The 15472-nt window shown below is 40.2% G+C and overlaps 1 protein-coding gene across 1 annotated transcript in view; it reads right to left on the bottom strand.

Moving 5' to 3' along the window:
* The window catches only part of LOC138737386 (dynein axonemal heavy chain 8-like), a 446335-nt gene that overhangs the window by 92212 nt on the left and 338651 nt on the right, over positions 1–15472 (bottom strand). Inside the window, exon 28 of the mRNA XM_069888133.1 lies at positions 4832–5019. Within this exon, the coding sequence (XP_069744234.1) occupies positions 4832–5019 (188 nt within the window). The remainder of the gene's footprint in view (positions 1–4831; positions 5020–15472) is intronic.

Genomic DNA, 15472 nt, shown 5'->3' with positions numbered 1-15472 from the left:
GATTCATCCACCATCTATTCTTTTCAATCCTTACAGCATTCAAAATGTTTCTATGAGATCCCCTCTCATTTTTCTATACTCCAGTGAGTACAGTCCAAGAGTCACTAAATGTTCCTCATATGTTAGCCCTTGCATTCCAGGAATCATCCTGGTAAATCTTTTCTGTACTCTCTCCAACATCATTACATCCCTTCTAAGATAAGGAGCCCAAAATTGCATACAATTGCATACTAAATGAGGTTTCACCAGTGCCCTATAGAGCCTTATCAACACCTCTTTACTATTATACATGATTCCTCTTGAATATGTATCAATATTATGGAATAATTTATTCAATTGCATTTTGAAGAGACCAAAAGTTACAGTATACCATTCGTCAATGTCATAGCCTTTGGGAAGAAACTATGTCACAGCCGAACAGCCCTGACTGTGATACTCCTGTACTTCCTGCCTAATGGTAGTAGGTCAAATATACTGGATGACAGATGGTAGGATCTTTAAATTCCCAGGATTCTCCGTTAACTGCCTTAAATAAGGGAACCACATTTTCCATTCTCCAGTCTCCCCTGTGGCCAGAGATCCTTGCCAATGCTCAAGTAATTTCATTCCTTGCTTCCTGCGGTAACCTAAGGTATAATGAATCCAGTCACTGAGACTTATCCATCTTTTTTTCAAGAAAATCCAGTACTTCCTCTTTCTTAACCTTAACTTTCTCCAGCACATTATCCCGTTCTGCACTGACCTCACATTCATCAAGGTCCCTGGAAAAAACTGAAGCACAGTATTCATTTAGGACTTCCAAATTTCCTCTGTCTCCAGGCACTGTTTCTCACTTTATCCCTGAGTGGCCACTACCCTCATTCTCGTCATCCTTTTGTTCCTCATGTACATGTAAAATGCCGTAGGGTTCTCCTTAATATTACTTTCCAAGGCCTTCTTATGCCCTCTTCTAGATCTCTTGTCCTTTCTTAAATTCCTTCCCAGCTACCATATAATTCTTATGAGTGCTTATCGACTTTTACTTCCTAAACTTAATGTGTGCTTCCTTCTTCCTCTTGACTAGCTGTCCAACTTCTCTTGTCAACGATGGCTCCTTTACCCTACATTCTTCTTGCTGTCTCAGTGCAACACACATCCAGAAACTTATGTGAGTGATCCCTAAACCATGGAACAGGCCCCTTCGGTCTTTCTAGTCTGTGCCGAACCACTTTTTTTTTGCCTAGACCCACTGACCTACACCCAGTCCACAGCCCACCATACCTCTCCCATCCATGTACCTGCCCAAATTCTTCTTAAATGTTAAAATTGAGCCTGCATTCACCACCTCAGCTGGAAGCTCATTCCACATTCCCACAATTTCTGTGTGAAATCCCCCCTTTCACTCTTAACTCATGTCCTCTGGTTTGTATCTCACCTACCCTCAGTGAAAAAAGCCCATCTATATTTACTTTGTCAATGCCTCTCATAATTTTAAATACCTCTATCAAATCTCCCCTCATTTTTCTACACTCCAGGGAATAAAGTCCTAACCTGTTTAACCTTTCCCTGTAACTCAGTTCCTGAAGTCTTGGCAACATCCTAACAAATCTTCTCTGCACTCTTTCTACCTTAATGATATCTTTCTTGTAATTAGGTGACCAAAACTGCACACAATACTCTAAATTTGGCCTCACCAATGTCTTATACAACTTTATCTTAACATCCCAACTCCTATATTCAATATTTGATTTATGAAAGTCAATATGCCAAAAACTCTCTTTACAATTCATAACATAACATATAACATAACAATTACAGCACGGAAACAGGCCATTAGGCCCTTCTAGTCCACACCAAACCAAACACCCCTTTCTAATCCCACCTCCCTGCACAATGCCCATAACCCTCCATCTTCTTCTCATCCATATACCTGTCCAACCTTTTCTTAAATAATACAATTGACTCCGCCGACACTATTTCTCCCGGAAGATCATTCCACACAGCTACCACTCTCTGAGTAAAGAAGTTCCCCCTCATGTTACCTCTAAACCTCTGCCCCTTAATTCTTAACTCATGTCCTCTTGTTTTAAACTTTCCTCCTCTTAACGGAAATAGTCTATCGACATCCATTCTGTCTATCCCTTTCATAATCTTAAATACTTCTATCAAATCCCCTCTCAACCTTCTACGCTCCAAAGAATAAAGACCCAATCTGTCCAATCTCTCCCCATACTCCAGATGCTTAAACCCAGGCAACATTCTGGTAAACCTTCTCTGCACTCTCTCCACTCTGATTATATCCTTCCTATAATTAGGCGACCAGAACTGCACACAGAACTCCAAATTAGGCCGCACCAACGTCTTACACAATCTCAACATCACCTCCCAACTCCTATATTCCATGCAATGATTGATAAAGGCCAGCATACTAAAAGCCTTCTTCACCACCCTATTCACGTGAGTTTCTACCTTCAGGGAACGATGTACCGTCACTCCTAAATCTTTCTGCTCTTCTGTATTTCTCAATGCTCTCCCATTTACCACATATGTCCTATTCTGATTCTTCTTACCAAAATGAAGCACCTCACACTTATCAGCATTAAATTCCATCTGCCATTTTTCAGCCCACTTTTCTAAGCAGCCCAAATCCCTCTGCAATCCTTGAAAACCTTCTTCATTATCCACTATTCCACCTATCTTAGTATCGTCTGCATATTTACTAATCCAATTCACCACCCCATCATCTAGATCATTAATGTATATAACGAACAACAATGGGCCCAATACAAATTCTTGAGGCACACCACTGGTCACCGGCCTCCAACCTGACAGACAATTATCCACTACCACTCTCTGGCCTCTCCCTTTCAGCCAATGTTCAATCCATTTGACTATCTCAAAATTTATACCTAAAGACTGCACCTTCCTAACTAACCTTCCATCTGGTACCTTATCGAAGGCCTTACTGAAGTCCATATAGACAACATCCACTGCGCTACCCTCATCCACATTCCTAGTCACCTCTTCAAAAAATTCAATCAGATTGGTCAAACATGACCTTCCTCCCACAAATCCATGTTGAGTGCTCCTGATCAGACCCTGTCTATCCAGATGTTTATAAGTACTATCTCTAAGAATTTTCTCCATTAATTTACCTACCACAGACGTCAAACTTACAGGCCGATAGTTGCCAGGCTTCCTCCTTGAACCCTTTTTAAATAACGGAACCACATGCGCAATGCGCCAATCCTCCGGCACTATCCCCATATCCCCATTCTATCCATCTGTGACACCACTTTCAGGGAATTATGTATCTGTATTCCCAGATCCCTCTGATCTGCACATTCCTCAGTGCCCTACCATTTATGGTGTATGTCCTTTCTTCATCTGTAAACATCCTTCACATTTATGCTGTGTATTTCCCTGAGAACATCTAGTTCCATTTTACTGTCCCAAGTTCCTGCCTCATCCCATTGTAATTAGCCCTTCCCTATTAACACATTCATTTTATCTACTCCTATTCTGATCCATAGCTATGCTAAAGGTCAGAAAGTTGTTAGCACTGTCTCCAAAATGTTCTGTAGTGTGGATTGTGGAGGGTCACGTGATCTCTCCAGCAAGCCTGAGATTGGAAGTTACCTCACCTGCCAATCAGGGTTAGATCTGACCACCTGTGAGGCTGATGTGTCACCTAGTGACTGGTTCTTGCAGCTGATGTATGATTGGTCCTATGGGTGTCTATCAATTAGATTTGCCCACAGGTAAGACTGATGCATGATTGGTCTGATGCTAGAGAAACTCAGCTGATCAAACAGTATAATTTATGTAGCCAAGATAAAGATACACAATGAATGTTTCAGGCTTGAGCCCTTCATTGAGGTATGGACAAATGTCGGCAGGCACCCGAACAAAATGGTAGGGTGAAGGGGCAGGAGGAGGAGCATAGTCCCAAAATTAGGAATCATAGGTGAATAGGTCAGGCACACCAGCAAGAAGGTGGAGGAGGGATGATTCTGAATGGAATGGGAAGTTAATGCCATCTGGTTGGAGAATCCCCAGATGTAAAATCAAGTGTTTTCCTCCAGTTTACGGGTGATCATGGTGGAATAGCAATGAGGCCATAGACATACATGTGAACATGGGAATGGGGTGCAGAATTAAAGTGATTTCCCACTGGGAAATCCTTGACACAGGTGCAGACAGAGCAAAAAGTGCTAAGCAAAGCGATCTCCCTGTCTTTGCCCAGGCTCTCTGATGTGGAAAAAGCATCAAAGGGAGCACCAGATGCAATAGATGATCCCTGCAGATACACAAGTGAAGTGATGCTTTCCTTGAAAGGATTGTTTGGGGCTCCGGATGGCGGTGAGGGAGGAGGTGTAAGCACAAATGTGGTACTTCCTGAAGCCACATTTCGCACGTTTATCAACTCTGAGGAAAGAAATTTATGATCATGTAAATCCTGATTGTAACTATATATTCTTTAGGAAACTCTCTAACATCATATTTTGGAGACTTGAAGGATAAGGGCTATCATTTTCCTCCTTAACCTCTACCTCTTACTTGTTCTCCAAATGGGGCAACTGAATGCTGCTACCATTAACATTAAATGATCACCAGGAGATGAGGTGGAAGCCATGGGAGCAGGACCTCTAGCCTGCTCTGCCAGTGGATAAGATCTTGGTTCATATGATCTTGGCCTCAGTTCCATTATCTTGTCTGTTGCCCACAACCAGAAGAACTGGACGAACAAAGGTTGACCAACATGTTTTACAAATTAGTTGGCTTGTCATAAAAAGAAAGGGAGATAATTTCACTTGGAAAAATTAAGGATGTGTACAAACATTTACTGCACCTTAACAGTTGTATCTCTGTCTTGCAACCATAGTACACTGAATTTCTGAAACTTTTCTTGCACATTCGTGATTGTATTTTTCATAGTGGCCGCAGAGGTAGACAGCATCACAACTAGTTTGGTTACATCTTTATGTTCTGCCACATTGTGATAAAAATTCTTTGGCTTCCTTAAACTCCTGGTTTGATCTGTTTTGGAGAATAAATTTACAGAAAATTAATGATCATAAAAAAATATTTACAGTATTCACATAGCTTCAAGCCAATTTACCTATAATCTAGGTACACTAAGTACCTAGTGATCAGTAATTTTTTTTGTGGTCGGCAGATGCATATATGGTAGAAAGATGGGCTCGAATTGTAGGATTAGCTTGTTTGCAGAGCTAAGCAGGTTGCCGCCTAAAGGTGAAACTCACATCAATTTGCATCTCTGCCAGGAATGATCCAAGGTTCTTTTTCCTAACCCAACTGTTAAATTAAGAAATCTAATTTCTGAGGTGATTTGCATACAGAGGTTTCTTCCCAACAAAACTCATTTTATAAGTATACTTTCCAGGATATTTCCACATTCATGCTGGACAACAAATATTGTCAATACATATATCCCAGTGCAAAATGAAGGATTAAAAAATGGCATGTTTTCCCAATAGGTCAGGCTGTTCTAAACTAGGAAAAAGCACATGATCATTTTTGAATATTAAGTAACAGCATATTTCCAAGGCTGATGCCAGGATAATTGGTTTATTGTTTTCTGTATCTTTGATTATTCCTTAAATAATATGATTCAGAGGGAGTAATTTAAAAGAGAAGTTGCTCAATTTGTTCAAAGTCATACCTATCTCAGGAGGGGAAGTTAGGAGAACATGAACCAAAAGTGAAAAAGGCAAAGAATTTCAAATTCCAGGGTGTTAACATCTCTGAAGATCGATCCCAGGACCTCCGTGTCAATGGAATCATAAAGATTCTGAAGACAACTGAAGGTTCTCCGGTGGTTATGCTTTTTGAGGTATTTGAGGAGATTTGTTCTGTTACAGAAGACTTCAAAAACATCTAAAGGTGTACCGTGGAGAGCATCCTGGCTGGTTGCATCACTGTCTGGTACAGAGGTGCTAATGCTTAGGACAAGTAAAAACTCTTGAGAGTTGTTAACTAGGCCTGCAACATCATGGGCACCAGACTTCACACCATCAAAAGCACCTACAAAAGGCGTCGTCTTAAAAAAGCAGCCTCTATCCTCAAGGACCCTAACCACCTAGGCCATGCCCTCTGCCACCATCGGGAAAAAGGTACAGGAGCCTAAAGACAAGTTCTCAGTGGCACAAGGATAGATTCTTCCCCGCTGCCATCAGATTCCTGAATGATTAATGAACCAAAGACACTGCCTTACTTTGATTTTTCATGCATTATTTTTATTTATTGTTGTAAGGTGGTTTGCATTGTGGTCTTGTTCAAAACAAACATTTCATAACCCGGCTGCCAATTTCTACCTTGCTGTCCCTTTCACATGGTCCAATTCTAATTCTTCCCTTTCTCATTTTCTCCATCTCCAACTAGAAGATACTTTAGCAACCAATATCCATTACAAGTCTAAGACCCATTAAAATGTCATTAACACAACTTTTAAGTTTATGGATGATACCAAAATTAGTGGAATACCCTACTGTACTTCCTATGCAGCCAAATATTGTTCGAACTCCATAAATAGTTCATTGATGACATCATAGTCATAGGTCAAATATCAAATGATATTCTGGGACATGTTGATATGAAGAAGGGTCTTTTTAAGGATATTAAGGTAAATATACCCCCACTTTCTGATGAGATCTATCCTTGGATATTGAGAAGAGTAGCTGGGCCTGGAACAGGGAAAGCTGGCAAGCTTGTGGAAATCCCCATTTGGAAGACGGCCTGGTCTTCTCAGCAAGAGGTTGCTGAGACCTTATTAGAGACCTTTGTATCATCTATACTTATGGGAGACAAGGCAGAGGAGAACTGCCAACCCTTTTCCTTAGTTTAAGAACAACAATAGAGGCAAACCAGGAAATTACAGGCCGCTGAGCCCTTACCACAGTGGTAAAGATATTATTGGGGAAGATTCTTAGGGCAAGCATTGGGATAGTCAACATGGCTTTGTGCAAGAGACATCATGTCTTACAAATTGAGTGTTTGGATTGATGAAAGTAGGGCAATGGATGTTGTCTACATGAATTTGGTAGAGCATTTATGGATAAGATGCAGGTAAATAGTATGAGCCAAAAATGTCAAAATGGGCATCGTAAATGAATTGGACCAAAAAGTAGGTTCTGTGCTGTATGATTTTGTCCTAATGCCATCAGGCAGGAGGTACAAGAGAATCACAATAAGGACTACCAGGTTAGAAAATAGCTTCTACCCACAAACTGAGATTGATGCACAGTATCCTGTAACCAAGTAAATCATTCAAAATATTTATTTAAAATTATATATTTATGTATTTATGTGATTACTATGTGCCATTAATTGTGTAAGTATGACAATAAATTCCTAATCATAAATTCTCAACCATTCCAATATGTCCTCAATTTTCCAAAATGCTCCAAAGAAATTTATAGCATCTCACTTTGCCACAAAACAGGTTTCAAAAGGGATGAGCCACCAGGATTCACACCCTAAGGATAATGGAGGTAAATTCATCTGTGCATTTTACAAGTACTTGTCTATATTGTTAAGAGCTCAGAGGACCCCAAAACCCAGCAGCAATAGATGTTCACCAAGACAAATGGTTAATGAAACAAAAATTGCTTTTAATTATATTTAAACATGAAAACAGAATGACACTTTAACTTATCACTATAGTCTTAACTAACCTAACTTAACCCCCTTCTAATTCTAAGCACACATGTATGTAATGTGTGTGTAAGTTCAGAAAAGTTCTTTCGTTCACAGTCCAATCTCACTTCTCATTCCTCCAAGTTCACTGGTTGCAGACAATTCTTATATTGTGTACATAATTTAACATTTATAAAGTTCACCAGGCTTTTGTGCCTAAAGGTAAATGGTTTCCACTCAGGAAGGTTCTTGTCGGTTTTCAGAGAGAGATATGTTGTTCCAAGACATCCACAACTGATGTACTTCCATTAGCCACTTCAGTGTCTTGCTGACTAAACTTGTCTCTTCAGGGTTCTCCAGATGATAACCTCTTTCTTTCAGGTCACCACAACATTACTTTTTGTCTCTCTTATTCCAAATGAAAGATTAGACAGCCAGTCCTCTCCTCTTGCATGAACCACAAGGGCTTTGACCAGGCCGTCTTCCAAATGGGGATTTCCACAAGCTTGCCAGCTTTCCCTGTTCCAGGCCCAGCTACTGTTGCTGGCTATAACACACACTCTCTCTCTCTCTGAAAGAAAGTCTGTTTGACTTTCTCTGCTTGCAAAACCACATGACACTCTTTGAACAGCTCCAGACAGAAGGGGTCTCCAACAAGCTGTTTCATCTGTTGCCTTTTTGTAAACAACAATCCATTGTTGAAGTCAATTGGGCACTCTCCAAAGCTTTTGCAAAAGCTGTGGAACTGATATGTCTAGCATTAACAGAACTCCAGTATTTTAAATAAGATCTGTTTTAAAGTGTTTGTATGTGACTTACACTAACAAACCTTTCCCAATTTATCTCCCAAAAACATAATAACTAGAGATAACAATACACAAAATATAACATGTTATAATAAAGTGACCCAATGTTGAGATTTAATATTTCTATACATGATCAATTTTAACACCTTGACAATCTGCTATCATATTATTTGTATCTCTGATATGATTAATTTGCAGATTATAGTCTTGTAATAGCAAACTCCAGTTTAACAATCTTCTGTTTTTATTCAAAAACACCAGAGGATTGTGGTCAGTAAATATCACAATTGACTCATGAGAGGCACTGAGATACACATCAAAATTCTGTTCAGCAAATTTTATAGACAACAGTTCTTTCTCAATAGTGGAATAGTTCTTTCGACGAACATTGAATTTTTTTGAAAAGTAGGCAACTGTATGGTCAATTTCACTATGTTTTTGTAATAAAATTGCACCTTCTGCTCCCTCACTGGCATCCTCTGCTAAAGAAAATGGTCTGTCAAAATCAGGAGATTTTAACAGGGCAATGGCATAGCATCTCTTTTAAATTTTCTAAAGCTGTCTGACAAACTTTAGCCCACACAAATTTCTCCCCTTTCTTCAAAAGGTTTGTTAAAGGAAAAGCAACCTCAGCAAAATTTCCTATAATATCCTGCCATTCCTAAAAACCTTCTCACTGCATTCTTGCCATTGGGAATAGGAAACTTAGAAATTGCATTCACCTTAGCTTGAATAGGTGCAACTTTGCCATGATCAACTACATGACCCAAGTATGTCACAGTGACATTTACAAATTGACTTTTTGCTAAATTAACAGTTTGCTTTTGATAATCTTGCAAACAATTTGTCAATTCCCACAGATGTTCTTCCCATGTGTCACTTTTTGTGACCAAATCATCAATATGAGCATCTGTATGTGTTAACCCTTGGATTACCGAATTAATCATCCTTTGGAATGTTGCAGGGGCATTTTTCATGCCAAAAGGTACACATTATACTCTTATAAACTGGATGGAGTTACAAAAGCCAAAATATTCTTTCCTCTCGAAGTTAAAGGCACACACCAGTAACCCTTCAACAAATCCAACTTAGTAAGAAATTTAGCTTTGCCTATTTTATCAATACAGTCATCTATTCTTGGAATAGGATAAGCATCTGTTTTAGTTACTGAATTAACCTTCCTGTAATCTGTACAGAATCTAACAGTTCCATCTGATTTTGGTATCAGAACACAAGGAGAACTCAAATCTGAGTTTGAAGGTCTAATAATATCATTTCTCAACATATATTTCACCTCCTGATCCATGATTTTACTCTTTTGAATGTTTATTCTAAATGGGTGTTGTTTTATGGGACTTGCTTCTCCTACATCCACATCATGATAAATCACTGATGTCCTTTTTGGAACATCAGGAAACAAATTTGTATATTTCAAAATTAATTCTTTCAACTGCATCTGTTCTTGTGACTTAAGATGGCCTAATATTTCCTCCAAATTTTCCAAAATTGCTGAGTTAGACAGGTGCACAGGAACCATGGTTTCTTTAAGGGTTCCCTCACAAGATTCTGTTTCCATAATCTTATGATCCACAACTTCCTCAACCCTGTCAACAACTAACACCTCTGATACAGCCTATTCTATACTCCCCTTATCCTCATAATAAGGTTTCAACATATTTATATGACAAACCTGTTTTTTTCCTTCGATCTGGAGTTTTAACAACATAGTTAATATCATTCAGTTTTGATTTAATAAATATGATCCAGAAAATCTAGCTTTCAAAGGATTGTCATGTGTTGGAAACAAAAGCAAAACTTTACTTCCTGTCTTAAAATTACTCACTTGAGCTTTCCTGTCAAATAAATGCTTCATTTTACCCTGAGCCATTTTAAAATTTTCTTGAGCCAAAGTCCACACCTTTTGTAGCCTAACTTCAAATTTAGAAACATAATCCAGCAAGTCCAACTGCACATCCTCATTAACCCACTGTTCTTTTATCAACATTAAAGGTCCTCTAACCTGATGTTCAAACATAACTTCAAAAGGGCTAAAATCTAATGATTCCTGCACAGCCTCCCTTGCTGCAAACAACAATAAATGAATACCTTCATCCCAATATTTTCCAAACTGCGTACAGTAAACACTCATCATATTTTTAAGAGTAGAGTAATATCTTTCCAAAGCTCCCTGAGTTTCAGGATGGTATGCAGATGAAATTATCTGTTTTATTTCCAACTTATATATCAACTGCTGAAACAATTCAGACATAAAGTTAGATCCTTGATCTCTCTGGGTCTCTTTAGGTAATTCAAAAACTGTGAAAAATCTTTCCAGAGCCTTTACCACTGTTTTGGCTTTAATATCTTTCAATGGTATAGCCTCTGGAAATATTGACGGTGTACACATAATTGTTAATAAGTACTGATTCCCAAACTTAGTTATAGGCAGAGGACCTAGACAATCCACAATAACCCTACGAAAGGTTCTCCAACAACAGGAATAGGTTGCAATGGAGCACTGGAAGACACAGGTTAGGTTTCCCCACAATCTGACAAAAGTGACATGTCCTGCTTCAATTTACAAGATCCTTCCTCATACCAGGCCAGAAAAATTATCTCAAAATCTTACTCATGGTTTTCTTTACACCAAGATGACCACCCAAAGGTATACTGTGGGCTAGATTTAAAATTTCATTATGCTAATTTCTAGGATCAACCTCCTGTTGAATCACCCCCCCACTCTTCATTAGCAGGAATATCAAGACGTCTCCATTTTCTCATCAACAATTCACCCTTCAAGTAATATCCAGAACCCATTTCTTTAATCTACTGTTCACTTACTGCTTTCTCCTTTAAGTTAACAAGATCTGTATCTTGTTTTCTGTTGTTGAATTAACTCTTTACTTGACAAAGAGAAATCCTTACTCTCACAATTACCCTGCTCTTTCAAAACTATTTCAGAAGTACTGGGCAAGTCTCTGTCAATTGGATCTTCTTCAGCTCTCATCCTTTTCTTAGCCAAAAACCTGTTACAGCACATGCAGGATATATATCACAGTCCTCTTTAACCTCATCCTTACTAGGCTGATTTGTTAATCTCAGAACTGACCCAACTTTATCCTCTGCCAAATTAATTCCCTAATAAAAACAAGACACCCTGCATGGGTAACTTTGAAATTATTCCTACTACAACAGGCCCCTTTAACTAATTCTTAATTTAGAACTATGGTGTGAAGAGATATTGACTCTAACTCACCTCCAACACTTTTAATCAAAGTTGTCTCCCCTGTGTCAGTCTTCTGATCAAGAGTTGAAATACTTTCCAACAACAGTGACTGAGCAGCCCCAGTAATTTTAAATGGAACCTGTGATTCTCCCTCCTTTTCTGAAACCAGGCCCTCTGACACAAAAGGTTTGAAAACATCCATGACCTCCTTACCAGTTTGAAAAATCTGCTCTCCTGTTTGAATACATGCTTCTAGTAAAACCTCATTTTCTCATCTCTTTTTCGATACAGGTACACAATCCTTTATCCAGATCCCTTGGGGGACAGTATGTTCTGAATTTCGGAATCTTCCAGATTTCGGAAAGCCCACCCGAATTGTGCTGCCGTATCCACCTGCACCCCCTTCCAGTTGCCTGGCCGTCTCCCCCAACCGCGGTCCCTCGGCCGCCCGGCCGTCTCGGTCAACCACCGGTCCCTCTACCGCCTCCCTCAACCGCCGGTCCCTTGGCCACCTCCCCCAAGCGCCAGTCCCTCAGCCACCTCCCCCAATCACCGGTCCCTCGGCCGCCCAACTTGCACTGCCGCCTCTCTCCCGACTTGCCAGATTTTGGAGTTTTCCGGATTTTAGATGTCCGGATAAAGGATTGTGTACCTTTACTAGACCCTTCGCAATAACATGCACAGATTCCTTACATAAATGACATACAAATCCAGAAGTTCTGTCCTTTCCCACCTTAACTTCATCTTTTCTATTAACATTCTCCCCAGACTTAATTTCAGGCTTATTAATCTGCTCCACATTAACTTTCTGAACAGGTTTACTGTTCTGAAATGTAGTTTTGTGAATTAAGGCAAATTCGCCAGCTAATCTAGCTGCTTGCCACCACATTCCCACGTCTCTCTCATCCAGATATAATTTAATCTCATTTGGAATACACCTTTTAATTTCCTCAATTAATATTAATTCTTTCAATTTGTCAAAATTATTATTTATTCCTTTTGAGGCGCACCAACGGTCAAAACACGTGTTCATAATATACTGTGCATTGAATTTTTGTCAGGCATCATGGACTGGTTGTATATCAGAGTCAGAATCTCAGATTCAGAATTTATTGTCACGAACAAGTCACAAAATTTGTTGTTTTGCAGAGGCATCACAGCGCAAGCATTCATATAAACACCTTACAAAAACAAATAAAAATAATGCACAAAAGTTCAAAGTAAGGCAGTGTGTTTGGTTCCTTAATCATTCAGAAATCTGATGGCAGCAGGGAAGAAGCTGTCCCTGTGTGGCTAAGTGCTCCTCTTTAGGCTCTTGTACCTTTTTCCTAATGGTAGTAGAGTGAAGAGGGCATAGCCTGGGTGGTGAGAGGCCTTGAGAATAGAGGCTGCTTTCTTAAGACACTGCTTCTTTTAGATGTCCTCGATGGAGTGGTCTGGTGCCCATGATGTCGCTGGCCAAGTTAACAATCTTCTAGAGTTTTCTCTTGTCCTGAGTGTTGACACTTCCATACCAGATAGTGATGGAACAGCTAGAATGCTCTCCTCGGTACACCTGTAGAAGTTTTTGAGATTCTTCAGTGACATATTGAATCTCCTCAAACACCTCACAAAGTATAGTTGCTGGCAAGCCTGCTACATGATTGCATCAACATGGAGGCTCCAGGACAGATCCTCTGAGATGTTGACTCCCAAAAATTTGAAGTTCTTGACCCTCTCCACTACTGAGCCCATGGCGAGGATTGAATCGTATTCTCCCGATTTCATCCTGAAGTCATGAACTTGAACATGATTCTATTTAGCAAGGTTCCTCATGGAAGGGTGATCCAAAAGATTAAGATGGATGGAGACTTGATAGATTGGATTCAAAACTGGCCTTGGCATAGAAGACAGAGGATATTGGTGGAGGGATTTCTCCCTGCAGAGGAGTTTCACAGCAATTAGTGCTGGAACTTCTCTAATTTTGATATATATACAAAATGATTTGGATATAAATATACATGGGATGATCAGTAAGTCTGCATTCATCACAAAAATTAGAGGAATGAGAAAAATTGTTACAAGATAGCGCAAGATATAGATCAGTTGGAGATATGGTAGATGATGTTTAATCCTGATAAATGTGGGATGTTGCATTTTTGGAGGTAAAATGTAATAAGAAAGTGAACATTAAGTGTATATGATTCCTAAAGGATCCAGAATGAAAATCATGAAATCAGCAATTTTCAAGAACGTTTAATTTTTCATTGAGGTTGGATTGCAAAGTGAACAAAAAGGTGGTGCTACCCACGCCAATTTCTAGTCCAGTATACATTTCAATCTTCTTCAGCATGATGCTGAACCAAGCCATGAAAGACCCCAACAATGAAGACGCTGTTTACATCCGGTACCGCACGGATGGCAGTCTCTTCAATCTGAGACGCCTGCAAGCTCACACCAAGACACAAGAGAAACTTGTCCGTGAACTACTCTTTGCAGATGATGCCGCTTTAGTTGCCCATTCAGAGCCAGCTCTTCAGCGCTTGACGTCCTGCTTTGCGGAAACTGCCAAAATGTTTGGCCTGGAAGTCAGCCTGAAGAAAACTGAGGTCCTCCATCAGCCAGCTCCCCACCATGACTACCAGCCCCCCCACATCTCCATCGGGCACACAAAACTCAAAACGGTCAACCAGTTTACCTATCTCGGCTGCACCATTTCATCAGATGAAAGGATCGACAATGAGATAGACAACAGACTCGCCAAGGCAAATAGCGCCTTTGGAAGACTACACAAAAGAGTCTGGAAAAACAACCAACTGAAAAACCTCACAAAGATAAGCGTATACAGAGCCGTTGTCATACCCACACTCCTGTTCGGCTCCGAATCATGGGTCCTCTACCGGCACCACCTACGGCTCCTAGAACGCTTCCACCAGCGTTGTCTCCGCTCCATCCTCAACATCCATTGGAGCGCTCACACCCCTAACGTCGAGGTACTCGAGATGGCAGAGGTCGACAGCATCGAGTCCACGCTGCTGAAGATCCAGCTGCGCTGGATGGGTCACGTCTCCAGAATGGAGGACCATCGCCTTCCCAAGATCGTATTATATGGCGAGCTCTCCACTGGCCACCGTGACAGAGGTGCACCAAAGAAAAGGTACAAGGACTGCCTAAAGAAATCTCTTGGTGCCTGCCACATTGACCACCGCCAGTGGGCTGATAACGCCTCAAACCGTGCATCTTGGCGCCTCACAGTTTGGCGGGCAGCAGCCTCCTTTGAAGAAGACCGCAGAGCCCACCTCACTGACAAAAGGCAAAGGAGGAAAAACCCAACACCCAACCCCAACCAACCAATTTTCCCTTGCAACCGCTGCAATCGTGTCTGCCTGTCCCGCATCGGACTGGTCAGCCACAAACGAGCCTGCAGCTGACGTGGACTTTTTACCCCCTCCATAAATCTTCGTCCGCGAAGCCAAGCCAAAGAAAAAGATAGATTAGCAGTGTTACAATTTGCATATTAAATACTGTGTTACAAAGTAGAAAATAATGGTATTCAGATATTTTCAAAGCAGCTATACTACAAGAGTATAATTATTTTGAAAACCTGGCCCACTTTCTCCCTTGCAAAAATTATATTAGGAACAGATGTTATTTAAAAAAATCACCAGATGCAGAAGCCCCATTGTTTTCAAATGCAATCTGTTGGAAGAACTCAGCAGGTCATGCAGCATTATTGGGAGGAAAAGAATGGTCATAGTTTCGAGCTTTAATCTTTTATTAAGTCTGGTTTCGATAAAGGTTTTCAATTTGAAATGTTGATTAT

The sequence above is a fragment of the Narcine bancroftii genome, chromosome 6 (assembly GCF_036971445.1).
Source record: "Narcine bancroftii isolate sNarBan1 chromosome 6, sNarBan1.hap1, whole genome shotgun sequence".
Taxonomy (NCBI): domain Eukaryota; kingdom Metazoa; phylum Chordata; class Chondrichthyes; order Torpediniformes; family Narcinidae; genus Narcine; species Narcine bancroftii.
Note: the sequence above shows the minus strand (reverse complement) of the source record. Positions and strands in the feature narration are given on the sequence as shown.